At 50.1% G+C, this 14,047-nt stretch overlaps 1 protein-coding gene across 2 annotated transcripts in view; it reads left to right on the top strand.

Moving 5' to 3' along the window:
* The first annotated feature begins 2,588 nt into the window (after positions 1 to 2,588).
* Positions 2,589 to 14,047, top strand: part of LOC126577881 (calmodulin) — a 34,315-nt gene continuing 22,856 nt past the window's right edge. For both annotated transcript variants that reach the window (XR_007608361.1, XM_050239885.1), the window contains exons 1-3: positions 2,589 to 2,710; positions 3,363 to 3,735; positions 11,738 to 11,912. Coding sequence is in view for 1 of the 2 variants with exons in the window: in XM_050239885.1 (XP_050095842.1) it covers positions 3,733 to 3,735; positions 11,738 to 11,912 (178 nt within the window). In the remaining variant the exon portion in view is untranslated. The remainder of the gene's footprint in view (positions 2,711 to 3,362; positions 3,736 to 11,737; positions 11,913 to 14,047) is intronic.

Raw genomic sequence — 14,047 nt, 5'->3', positions numbered from 1 at the left:
CCCTCGGTTGGTCGTTGATGGTGCCATCCGTTGGCGGCAGGAACCCTAGCAGGGGAGGCGAGCAATCGGGTTGTCGGGAGATCATTACGAAATGCAAGCAGCACCGGGTGGCAATAATAATAATATTAATGTTAGTGCCAGTCCCACTGGCTCAACATTCCATACAGTTTACATGCAAATGGTTTGTTTGTTTGCTTTGAATGAGAACACGGAACAGTTACGACCGGCCAGCACCAGGGCGCGAGCGTGCTTAGGCGAAGAATGCCCACGTTCCGTGTGCATTCCGCTAACGAATCTAATTAGGTTAGGAAGTGGTGCATATTGCACATTCTGGAAATGATTTATTTTTTTCCGATCGGTTATGAATGACTAAGTGGTAAGAGAATGATCATGCCTAGTTGATGATGGTAGATCAATAAGAGATCCTTTACAGGGGTTTTTTTTTATTAGTATTGCTACACCGTTCAAAAGTATGTTGATTTTTATTATGATAAATTTACAATTTCACTTAAAAATCTAGGCGAAATTCCGCATCCAATTTAAGGAGGAGTTTAGATTCCAGCATTTCAGGATTTAAACTCATTTAATGGCATTACTAGTGAAGAAATTGTGTAAATTTTCTCCAAAAATGTCAGAAAGCTTTAAGAACAACACGTTACTAACTACTTCCTTTTAAATTCTCAAAAAAAAATCATTCCGTGTTGATGTTGCATTCTATCAATAGGGGTAGTAATTTGCCATTCGATGGCCCACATGCGGCATCCTGTGCATTAATTTTTTTTAATTAACTTTACTTTGAGCTGAATTAGATGTCTCACATGGGTGAGTTTGCTCCTTTTCGCCTTTTTATCAGTTCCTTTATTATGAGCAGCTTTCTGTCTCTTTTTCTGTAAATTACACTAAAGATTCTGAACTCCTTGAACACTTTCTTGCTCAGTGCTGTGTCTTGTAATTTGTCATGTAATATAACATTTCGCTTAAGAAAATTCCCAATTACGTCTCGCATAGATGAAGCACTCCAACTGATCGCAAGCCTTTTCGCAAGCAACCCTGTGCACTTTTAGATTACATTTGCGAATTGATTATTCTAATGGAAAAGCCTTCCGCCGTTGCCTTTCTTTTAGGTAATTCGACACCGAACCCCATTCAGTGCCTTGCCCAGTTCTGCATCATATGATGATGCACCAACGAATGTAGAAAGCGAACACGCGTTGCAACATCATGCTGCAGTGTTCGATGCAGCAGCAGCAGCAGCAGACGCGACCAACATAATGACCATGAAGGGTCAAAAGTAGCAGGGTCGGTCGCGGGACCACATTGCAGCGGGAAGGAAGGGCTTATTGTGCCACAGAAGCTTTTGCCAGCGCGCATAACCTCGAAACGAAGTGACGCGGGAAGCCACAGCAGTGCTGCTGCAAAGGTGCGCGCCCTAGCGTCGCCATCATCATCGTCGCCGTGGCCATCGCTGGTGACCACGCGGTCAGTATGTGTGTCAAGATGATCGAGCGTGCGGAGAGTTGCAAAAGAGCAAAAGTCTGTCAAGCCGGGGCCACTAACTACTGCAGCGTACTGGCACAGGTCAACAGAGATGAACCGGACCATCCTCCGTGTGGATGCGTGCGAGCTCAGCGCAACGAGCGTTATCGCGCTTAATGGTGCAGTACCGGCGAAGGATCGGCTGAAGAGGATGGGAGCATTTTGGAAGCATTTTCTCGTTAAATTTCCCGGGCACACGTGCAAAGGTGGTGCCGTGGGGCCTCTACATGCCTACGTGGAATTACGATACGGGGAGGCGTGCGTACTCTCCAAGCTCTCTTGTCTCCGACGTCCCTCTGCCGGATCATTCTCCCCCCCCCACCCCGAGCTCCATGAGGTCGATCACATGAGCGGGACGAGCCCCAAAAACAGGCCCGTCGTCGTCGTCGTCGTTGTCGTTGTTTTATCGAATATGTAAAGAAGGAAGCGAACTTTTTTATGCATTGCGACAGTTCTGCGCAGTAATACGCTGGAGCCAGGGCGCTGCTGCTGCTGCTGCTGTAGCCATCGTGGCATGTCCTGCGGTACGCATACTTACACGCCAACACCAGAGAGTGTCTTGCATCAGCAGCACCACCGCGGCTAGGACAGCATTATGACGCGCAAAGTCCACCATCCACTCGCCACCACCGACCGTTGCCACCCGGGAATGTTTGGCTGGGGCGCAGCAGGATTTCTCGTCGTCGGGTTCGTCGGAAAAACTCGCTCTCGCTCTCTCTGAACCAAACGTTCTCTCGCTGTATGGTTCCATGTTTAATGAGGGAAGCTTTTCCTGTTGCGTTTTCCCCGGGTGGAGGGCGCGGCACCGCGGAGACACGAGAGAGCGTCGACACGACACAGTGTGCTGTGTGTATGGGTGGGCCGGAATTTTCCGCAGAGTTTTCCACGGCCACAGTGGAAAGGCAAAACTCTGCGGACATTTTGCTCCCGGAGCTTTCGCTCCCGGATCGGATCGGATCGGGCCGGATGACTGGCACTGCGCGAGAGAGCGCCCGAGTTTGACGAGACGATCGAAATCGGCGACGACGACGACAACGACGACGACCGCGGTTCTAGATCCTAGTTGTCTATGAGCTAAGGAACGCTTTTCTCGAGAGCAGTTGAACTTGTGTCGCCGTGGAAATCGGTTCTGTGAGTGAAAAGTCCCGCCAGTCGTACGGTTCCCAAGTCTCGTGTGAGTCTCCTTTCCTTGGGTGGTCCCCCTTGTTGTTGTACGCCAAAGGACTCCCTTGGTGTAGAGTGTTTGGGCCCAATTTCAGGCGTTTTTCAATCGCATTTCGAAAGGCAAAATCGGCAAAGAAACATTTTGGACATTTTCGCTCTGGGCAGTTGCTAGGTTGCTGTGCTTTCTGTGCGCCGGACGTTTCACCTCATAAATCGCATCGCAATTTCCTCGCAGTAAAAGCACAGTGAGAAGCAGCGTAGCCAACAATTAAGCGAAGTAAAGAGATAGCGGTTCGAGACATCTGGAAGAGGAAGAGAAAAGAAGTGAAAAATCTGCCGCTACCGCCCGGGGGACTCTGAACGAAGCGGGCGGGCAGACAGGCAAGCAGGCAGGCAGCAGAAAGAAAAGAACATTCTTCTTTGATTCCATTTTTGATCTCTCTCCGCACCGCTCCCTCGCGAAATCGTCAATCTTTTATCTATTCCAAATCTAGAAGCGCCATTCGGCGGTGCTAATCTGGTACACACGCACGCGAATCCCGTGCAGTTTTTAGCGTGTTTTTTCGAATCATAACCCGCTCTTCTCTCTCTCTCTCTCTCTCGCACCCTTCTTCATTCTTCTTTACCCTTTTGTTTCCCCCCACGGGTGCTCGTTTTTTTAGCTCGCGGTTTGGTGTGCGTGTGTTCGTCGTCGTCGTACGCGTGTGTGTTGGTGTTCACCGTTCCGTGGTTGCGTGTGAGCGGTGAGAGAGAGAGAGAGCGGCTTCTGTGAAGAGAGAGCCAAGTGAGAGAGAGAGAGTCCCAGCAGCAGCCGTTGCCGAGCCAGTAACGAGGAGCCGCCGCAGCCGTCACAGCCGCCGCAGTAGTTAGCAGCCGTCGTCGCAGTTCACACAGGCAGCGCCGTGATCCTAGAGGTGGAGTAGCCGCAGCAGAAGCAGCAGCAGCAACCAGCCAGCCAGTCCAGTCGACACAGCGAATCCACCGCGCGCACCACTTCTCACCAGACACCAACAACCACTTTTAGCAGCAAAAATGGTAACTATCCTTTCGCCAAAAGTGTGCATCCACCCACCCGCCCCGCCGGGGGTGCTCGTTATCTTTATCTCTAGGATTCGCAACGGTTTTTTTTGTTGCTTTTCGCGTGTGCGTGCGTGCCCGAGTGTGGTGTGATGATGTGTAGCCGCGCGCTCTCTACACTTTTCATCAGCGCCACCATCATCATCATCATCATCGATGATCTCCGGTGCTGTGTGCTAGAAGAGATCGAAGTGAATTTTGCAATCGCGCTGCGTCCCATGTGTAAGACAGAGAAGGGAAGAGAGAAGTGGCCTTTTTCGAAGCGGGAGGGGGGGGGGTTTCCATCGTTTCCGGTTCACACACGAAAAGGGGAAAAAAATCCCCGTGGCGCGCGCCATAGACAGGGATATGGCGGCGTCCTGTTCCGCTGTTCCCTTTTGTTCGTTCTTCTTTACTGGCCCCCCCCCCCCCCCCCCCGCCTCTTTTCCCCCTCTACTGCTCCCCTAGTGCGAGGCACACAAGGTCGTGCGAATCGTGTGCTTCTCGATTTGAGATGAGATGTGCTTCCCGGGGTCGTCGTCGCTGCGGCCGTTAGAGGCTTCTTGCCTACCTTGAGTGTGCGTAAAAGTTGTTCACCGTCCACCATCATCATCATGATGATGATGGTGGCCCCCGTTGTCGTCGTCGTTGCTGTGTGCGGGGGGAATCGGGGATTGTTGGCCATTTTTGGGGCGTTGGGCGAGGTTCAGCGATGCCTTTTGCCTCACGCGGCTACCATCTGCCGCGCTGCTGCGTACGTGTGCGTGTTTGTGTGACAGTGGCCACGAGCTGGTGTGTGGTGACGTTTACTTTTACCGGGTGCAATGTCACCAGCGCCCTCCCAAGAGTTGTCCCCGCGGAGGTGTGAATCATCGAGCTCTCCCTTCCCCCCTTACGGCTTGCTTGGATGCGATTAGAGCAAAAGTCCGCTCAGTAGCCAGTTTTAGCAGAGTAGTGGCCAGTTTTTTTTGTCGCGGATTGGGGTTTATCTAGTTTGGCCCCTGGTCCATTCGTCGTTGCCGCTTTTGATTCCGGTAACGGAAACTTGCAATCAAGCCCCTTGAAAGGCGTAGCACCGCTTGACAGAGAGAGAGAGAAAAGCCTGCGTGCGCAATGATCCCTCTCGCTCTCCCCTTTTTTTTTCGCACGCACGCACACAAACGTAAACCCCGGTGGCTCAGCAACACGCAACGCAGCGGCAGCGGCGGTTAAACTCGTCCGCACTCTCTCTCTCTCTCTCTCGCTCTTTTGTGCGCGCGCTCGTGGAGAGAGAATGTTCACTCTCACCCATTGCTCACTGGTCGACGGGTTCGCGCGTTTCTCGCGAGATTGCTTTTTACCGCATTGCGGATTTTGCGTCTTGGGAGCGAGATTCTCTCTCTCTCCGACTCGCTGTTTGTGTGTATGGTGTGTAAGAACACAGTTGCTGCGGGTGTGTATGTGAATGCGTTGAATGAGGAATCATCAGCAGCAGCACCGGGGAGGAGGGAGTGTTGCGAAAAATGTAACCATCTTTGCGGCCTCTCGAGAGATCCAACGAGATTCGATGATGGCGCCGCCGCCGCCGCCGGCATTCCTATACTGCGGGGAATGAAATTGTGGCTCCCGGACCTGTGCCACCTTGATGTTCTGATCAAAATCTCCTTTCTTTTCATCGCCCTCCAAAGAAGAGGGGCGGGTGTGTGCTACGTGTTGACTCCGCCGCGTTCCTAGCGCGCTCCAAAATTCCCCAAAACGATGATGAGCGAGAGAGAGAGCGAGGAGAGGACCACCAACATCAGCAGCACCATCATGACCACCGGTTCAGATCGGTTTTAGCGGTGGAACGTGGTTTTCTAAACCAGGAAAGGGGTGGTGATGGGCCCTCTTGGGGGGGGGGGGGGGGGGGGGGGGGTTAGAGCGGCCCCAAGATACGGACGGCGACGGCACACATACGCGCAGGGGCCTATACCTGCAATAATGTGTGTTCGTTCGTATGATGATGCACGGCCAGCCGGCATTCGTTAACCCGTTTGGTGTGCGGGCGGCGATGGTGACGGTGGATCAAATTTTCGAACCACGACGACCACGACGACGGTGGCGACTTCCTCCTCGAATGGGGGGACGCTTGAGAGCATTTTCGAAAGCAATGGAGGAAGCGCAATAATGGTGGAGTCGTCAGCATCGCCAACGGTAGCAAAAACGCATTATGGACGATGGTGTGGTCAAAGCACTTACGCAAAAAGTAATATTTGAGCAATAATCCCAAGTATTCTGTACTTTTGTGACACCAACAGCTTGCGAAACAATTGATTCACGAGTTAAAGCTTTCAAACTCCTTATCATCAACTCATGAAGTGAAGAAGAAGCGCCTCACTTGGAGGTTAATTTGATTCACCTGATTAAAGTTTAACAAAACGAGGAATTTCACTTTATTGTTTTATGTGGGTGTGTAAAAGCTGCCTAAAAACCCACGAGCTGTGGTTTCTGACCGCACCCAAGCCGCGCACCAGAGGTCCAAAGGCTTTCCATTGGAGATCTCTCTCCTATTTTTTCACCGATCCCACCAAGCTGCCAAATGGAAAATGGAAACCAATTTCTTCTAGCCACCTTCACTGCGGCTCTCTCCATTCTCTGTGTTCCAGTTGAAGGTTCCGCTTTCCCATGGAAGTACCAAAGGTGGGGGGCACTCCCATGGTTCCGGGTCCGGGTGTAAATTAGATTACAATTATGCCATTCTAAAGGCGAAAAGTTGGCCCGAAACCCAACCGAATGGAAGAGGAATGACGACAGAGAACCGTCGTCACCCGGCGGGGGCGCCATTCTGGCCTCTGATGGTGCGTGGTGTGGAACGTCATTCGCCATTCTGCAGTCCTATAGCAGGAGCAGCAGATGCTGGTGCTGCTGCTTTGACAATTACCAACAAGAGAGGAAAGGTTGGAACACACAGCAGGCAGGGAACACACCTGTGGGGCTACCACCAGCGAGTGGTTCAAAATCCAATTAGAACGACGGTAGCAACATATGAGAAGCAGCATATGTGTGCTGCTGCTGCTGTTGCTGCTGGACACCACATCCCTTTGCACAGGGCGCCGAAAGAGGTGGAGGACTGGTTACCGTGGACATGAAATTGGTTTAGCGACGGAAGGAAGCCTCATTTTAGGCCTCAGCCCTCCCCGGGGCGTTATGTGTAGGTCCCTCGATGGTACCTGGAAATTGTGGAGCTTTGATTTTTGGGGAACCACCCCATTTATATCCTTGAGGGTGGAAGGTTCCATCCAGCAGCTCGCCAGTAGAATGGGCGTAGTCGTCCTGGTGGCCAAGAAAGGATCGATGAATGACCTACATACGGCTGACGGGGGTAAATGGTGTATATACGAACCAAGGAATTCATTATCCTATGTGCAGAGCAGGAGCATTTGGTTCGTTCATCACACATCAGGAAGAGATTCTACAGTCAGCTTAATCCAATGCTTCGAGGAGTTTTAATAACTTTTACCATTTGTATGCTAAATTTATTCAATTCTCTGGGAAAGTTGGATTTTTTTTAGAGCATTTCATTATTATGATGAAGCATAAATATTTCAATTATTGTTTTCGATATTATTTCAGTAAATATCACAATTCTTGCCCATTCTTATGAAGCATAAATTCTCAATCTTGTTGTCTAAATTGAATAAGAAGTGTATGAAACTGATAACAGACTAACAATGAAATTAGAATATCTCAAGTAGGAAAAAAATCTCAAATAGATGGAGCAACGTTACTCCAGTTAAATGTTGATTATGACTTTCTAGAGTCTCCTGTTGTAAGTTGAAGTAATTGAAATTGAAAGAGCGCATGCCTTCGCACATGGCCGGCAAATTTAAGGTAGTACCTTTTGCCTGCATTCAATGAACGAACACCCACGTGCGTGTATGTGTGCGTACACACCGCAGTGATTGCATTTGTGCTCACCAAAACCCATCCATTGGCGACCGGTGTTGTACTACTTCTTGGACCATTTGCACGCGATTTGTGCGACCAGCAGTCAGCCAGCCAGCCAACACCAACAACACCTCCTCCCCACCCAGCCTGTAGCAGTTGGCGCGACACCCTCAACCCCTCCCTTCACCTGTGCTGCGTCCTGCACCGGAGGTGCAGTGGCATGTTATGTGTTGGAGTGTTATTTTTGGGACGACAACTTCTTGCTGCATCCACTCGGTGCAGCAGCAGCAGCAGCAGCAGCAGCAGCAGCGGTGGAGTAGTTAGCCTGCAAGACGAGAGCGGAGAAAAAGAGAAGTAGAAGAAGATGCGTGCGCCGGTTGTGTCAGGTGCCGGTGCCGGTGATGGTGGTCACTGTTGCTGCTCTGGTTGGGTGAAATGTATTTTCGATTTTTCGCCGGCCGATGTAGTACCTCGTGTACCACCACCGTGTCCGTGTCCTCACTGCTAGCCGGCCTGCCGCTCTGTTGCCTCTCTCGCCACTCTGATCTCTGGGGCCGCCGGTGTGTGCGGGTTTGTTTTTCCTGGTTGAATGCGCGCAACAACCGGAAAAGTGTAGAAAACGGGCTGCGACGGTAGCATGTTTATGTGTACTGTTCGTCTTTCGGCTCTTCTCCATGCGCTCTGGCGATACACACAGCAAGTTGCACGTTTTTCTTTTTTTTATAGTTCCTGCTGGCCTGATTTGGTGGAAGGGAAGGGTTGCGCTTTATAACCCCCTTAAATCCGCACGAATAGACCGAGATAAAACCACCTGTGCCTGTGTTTGTACGGCAGCCGAAAATGATTGCATGTTTCGAGCTAGAGACAAGTACGGTTATTGGGAGTTATCTGATAGAAGAGAGGGTTAGAAGAGGGTGCAGCAACCCCACAACGTTCTCCAACGTCGGTATCGATTGCTAATGAGGCCTTCTCTTCTGTTCGCGCTTGTCTGCTTTGCCGATATCAAGTGTCAGGCGCACTGATCTAATGATGTACCTCCAAGGGGGAGGTGCGGACGAGTTGGCATGTTCAATGATGGGTGGCCACCCTGTGGGCACGCCATAATAATGTTGGATTAGAGTACCGTACCGTAAGACACGGGCCAGCAATGGATGGCCTCTTATGGTCATATTGATTTCCACCTTCCAGCCAAGCCAAGCCACCACCCTTGCCCACTTTGCACGTTTCCGGTGGATCCGGTGCAATCCGACCGACCAACCGCGCTCTGGTTGTTCAGGTGATGGCCACCGCTGGTCTGGTGGTGACGGTGGCGGCTGATCGCATGAGATAAGATAAGTGTGCAAGCGGCGCGACAACTTCAGGATCATCCACTGTATTTGTGTGACATTCGCTTGGTCGCATCACCAGCTGCTGCGTGTGCTTATCACAACCCCCTACCACCTCCACCACCACCGTTAGCGCTATTGTCATGAATGATGCACGTGAAAAAGGAGTTACATTCGGATTTGAATGTTTATCGGGACCTCATTCGTTTCCCGCCCCCCTGTTTCCATCACCTTCAACGCCAAGGGAACGCGCGGCGATAAGCTTTGTTGTTGGTTTATCAACAACAATGAAGCTGCCGTATGTATGTGGTGGTGGTATGGCAGTTCGCGTGAGTCACAAGCGCTGCTGCTTCCTGATGCATGACATCAAAGATAGTATTCCGCGCAACGCTCGAGAAGAGTGCGCCCCCCCGTGGCCATCATCATCATCACCGCCGTTTGGGTGTTGGTGGTTGCGTTCTACGCTATCCAGCGGCCAGAAGTTTGTCTTCTATATCGTTGCAATACGAGAACCTTTTCCGCGACACACCAACTCTCAGAGCGTGGTAGTGAGCCAGTTGCTGATGCACGTTTTTATCCTCCGCCAATCGTGTATTGGTGTCCGACAACCACGACGACGACGACGACGACGACGACGACGACGGAGAGCTTACCGCTATGCCTCGGTCCGAGAGTCATGTGTGTACAAGCAATGTGTGGTCGAACCTGTCACTTAAAACCGTGACAAGCATCGACAGTGGCCGTGTTCCACCCTTCCGAAAGCGTGTGGTTGGTGCTGGTGTGTTTTTTGTTGTTGCTATTTTTCAAAGAAACACTGGCGCCACCACCACCACCGCCGGTCGATGGTGTGGTCACAAGGGATTGAAAGGTGAGAAAAGAATACGGTGGAGAATTCGATGACTGGTAGAGCGCCATCAGCAGCAGCTCGCGTACACTCGCCACATGTTGTATACGTGGCTCGGTGAAATCATGTCAAATATTCCAATGTCTTTCACCGACAACACCAACGTCAATATTAGACGACCTTACCGATTGTCTATTGGTAAATGATGGACCAAGGTGGCTTCGTTAAGTCACATCAATCTTTAAATGATGATTTACTATATCCTCCAGGAGAAGCAACCTTGATGTTTTGTAATACGTTTACTTCCTTCCAAAGAATCTCCTAGACCCAGAGAGGAGTAACATGGATTGATTGATAGGAAAAGTTAATCCCCACATTGTGTTGCATCGCTTCCCGTTGCCCCCCGGGTGGGATCGCAATGCGTCAGGGAGGAGTGAAACTTTTATTGATGTTCCGGTCTGGTACCTCGATTCACCAGCAGCAGCACCATCGAAGGTGCCGGACACATGTGGCCTGCTGAAGGTTGATGGAAAATATGTGGCACAACAGCAGTAGCATCAGTAGCACGACGATCGACACTCGGTCACCGAACCGTCACTATACCCCGGGCGCGCGCACGTACGCGCACGCCTATCTGCCTTTGGATGGCTCGATGGCGGGCCAGTGATGACCGGTAGAGGAAGAGATGAGACATGCATATAAATAATGTTTAATGATTCTCAAATAACTTGTCGCAGCGTAACGGTACACTGCTGCTGCTGCTGCTGCCCGCTAGGTGTGATCGGCTGGTGTGCGTGCTTTGGATGGTATTTCGCATGGAGGATGTTGCCCGTTGGCCGCCTTTCTTCACCCCATCCCACATATTCGTTACGAAGGGAGCCGAAGAGAGTGCGAATAAAATGTTGCCCGTAGACATTGAGGATCGCGTCGTATCGTGGTGACGGCGCACCTTTGGCGACCGCCTTCTGGTGCCGCTACTGCTACTGCATGGGAAATGTCGGTTTCCTGCCAAAGAAACGCGGTACAATTTCGTGGTTTTTGATTGATGACATCGTTTGTTGGCCCCGAAAGTGGTAAACGAATGCCTCCACTCGGTCTCTCCACCACCATCGCCACCACCACCGAGCATTGACACTGTGGCTTTGGCCTTTCCTGGTGCTTTCGCGGGGGGAGTAAGAGCGAAAACATCTCGACGCTATAAATCTGCTTTCAATTTGTGTACGCTTGGAAGCGCGCATACACCATTGGCGGGGCGGGGTCACCACATGGGTCCGGAGCGCTCTGTGTTGGCAGGTTCTGCGCAGCAGCACCCCCTTAATATCCGGAAGTTAAATGAGTGCGCCATCGATGTGCAGATTGATTGCCTCTCTTCTACCATCATTGGTCTTAGACGCCCAACTCAAACATGGTAGGAAAATGTGTGAATTATGTTTATGATACCCATCACGCAAACACAAGCACCACGATTACATGGTTGAGAACCAATTTCGGAGCAAAACCAGATGCCCGTCGAGGTCAATGATGAATCTCGGCGATTGCTCGGTGGAACACCGTTTGTCTGGCGGCGTGCGGTATCGGTCGTTTATCGGCTTGTTAATTGTAAGGCGATTAGAGTTTTGCTGATAATGCACAAGAGCCGATCAGCGTACGCTACGGATAAACGAAATCATCCTTCATGTGCCAGCCAATTCGTTGGTGGCCACGTGATTGATGAGACCGAAGGAATCCAATTCACCACAGCCACCGTCCGCTCGGTGGTCGGTACGCTATTAGGTGCGCCATCAATCAATACTATACTGGGATCGTTTTTTTTTTTAAAGAATGTATTATTATGTAATCCATTTTCATTTGTTGGTGCTGCTCTCCGTTGATGTGTTTTCTCACGCGCTACTTCTTCTCTTTCCAGGCCGATCAACTTACGGAAGAACAGATTGCCGAATTCAAAGAAGCGTTCTCGCTGTTCGACAAGGACGGTGATGGCACAATCACGACCAAGGAGTTAGGCACCGTGATGCGATCGCTAGGCCAGAACCCCACAGAAGCCGAACTGCAAGACATGATCAACGAAGTCGACGCGGACGGTAAGTGTGTTGTAGCTTTGCTTGGTTGGTTGGGACGGTAGGATGTGCAGAAGAGACACAGCTTCTTGTTTTATTTTATCTTCGCGTCGTGTCATCGCGGCTGGGTAATTAGCGCGCTGTGTCCGAGCAATATTTCTTCTACACTGTATTCAATGTCATGTCTTCCTTCTTAATATTGTTGGAATCGCTTTCGCTTGAACCGTATTAGGAAGGTATTTCTTCCAATTTGCATTCTTTGAAGTCTCGCCAATTATGTGCTGAGTTTGGTTATCACAATTAAAATTACAAATAGCAAGGGGACGATAACCTTTCCAATGGCTTAAAAAATGAGATTGCTTTTTTCTTGTCATGGCAGTTTGCTGAGATTTAATGGAAATAGATGGACAAATGATGACGGCGCCGCTCATTAATTTTCCTTTTTTATGGTCTTAAAAGGGTTCTCCTTGATGAAAACAATCTTCATAATAAACCTCCTCCTTGAAAGTCCTTGGGAAGCAAGAGTTAGGCTGCTGTAATTTGATCGATTAGCGTTCCTTACGTTCCGAATGCGATTTTCCGGAAATGTAAGACGATCAATAACCTTTTTGAAGTTTAGGCGGTTTGGTTGTAGGAAGCAAAACAACGACGGCTCACTAACAGTGCAGAAGCCCTATACACAGTGCCCTTGCCACTGAAACTCTTGCCACGAACTATTGCCCAAGGGGATACCCTACAGTTCGGCTAGTTGGTTGCGTTACATGCTAACGAAACATTAATCATCACACCCCCCACGGCAATCAGATTCAAATTACCTTTCTTTTCGATCATAGTTTTAGGTGGATGTTTGTACATCATACTGATACTGCCGCGGTATTCTAGTGCTACCGTTGCACTAAAATGATGATGATGACGGTGATGAGGCGAAAACAGCAGAAGAGTGAGGTTGATTGGTGGGTGGTGTGCGATGACCATGGGTGATGTTGATGTTGATGGCGACCTTCGATAGTGCGGGGTTCACCAGCACCCACCACCTTCACCGCAACCACCCGCCTAATCAGGATTGGTTCCATTTTTGGGCTAAAGGTTTTATGGGAAAGGTCAAGCCGTGCTACCGTGTAAAGCGTGGCCTGTCTACCTTCTGGTCCTTCCCTTCCATCCCTTTGGTGTACGAAACGCTCTGCTTGGATTCTTGTGTAACTTTGATCAACTCCACTGGTTAGGGGGAGGGATCCCCAGGGGGCACGTGGTGGGTGTTCACTTTACCAACTTTGACCTGCTTTACATGTGTTTTACCCCTCGTTACGATCCTTTGCTTGGAATGGTAATGTAAGGACGATGGGGGCGCGCCCTTTCGTGTGAGAAAAGTCACAAAAAACCCCGCCCGGGCTTGTACGGGAAAGCAATCGCAATCCCTTAAGGGCGTCTCAATGGAAGAAGGAAGAGTGGGACGAAGTGTAGGAGGACCGGGGAGTCGGTTATAAACGAAGGTTTATTCCTGTCACAACCTAACTACAAAGTAACGATCTTTTGCGAAAGAGCTGGCGTTGATGAAAGGTGCTAGTGAATTCAAATGAAGTCCGTCCCAACCAGCAAAGAGAGGAAGATGGGAACTGGGAAACTGAGAGAGGGTAAGTGAGAGAGCAAGAAAAAGGGAGCATTTGGCTGAAGATACGGCATGGGGCATTAATTGGATTACCACGGAATGTGGAAGGGTGTGCCCTGGAATGTTGCCCGCCTCTCCTCCATGCTGATGATGTGGCCCGGGAGGATTTACGGCGAAGCCAAACCGGGAGAAAATGGATTTATGCACGAACCTTCTGGATGGCGTGTAGACACGTGAAGGAAGGACGAAATGAATGTGTTGACGAACCTCTCTTCTGGTCCGAGGTGTGATGTGTGCTCGTTTACACCGTTCCCGGATAGAATTGCTTTTCCAAGGGAGATTTGTGCCTTTGGCGCTGGGAGGAAAATTGGATCAATCGATGAACTCTGAAGTGGTGTGAGATGGGCAAGGGTTTTAATTACTGGTTTTTCCATTCAAACAGCCGACCAGAGCGCCCTGGTCATAACTTTAATTTCATTTTTGATTGATAATCTCGAGGGAAAAAAACGAAAATCAACCTAGAAGAGAAGTCCTTTTGTATTTTACGGAGTTT

This window comes from Anopheles aquasalis, chromosome 3, assembly GCF_943734665.1.
Source record: "Anopheles aquasalis chromosome 3, idAnoAquaMG_Q_19, whole genome shotgun sequence".
Lineage (NCBI taxonomy): Eukaryota > Metazoa > Arthropoda > Insecta > Diptera > Culicidae > Anopheles > Anopheles aquasalis.
The sequence above is the reverse complement of the archived record's forward strand: the minus strand, read 5'-3'. Positions and strand labels throughout refer to the sequence as shown.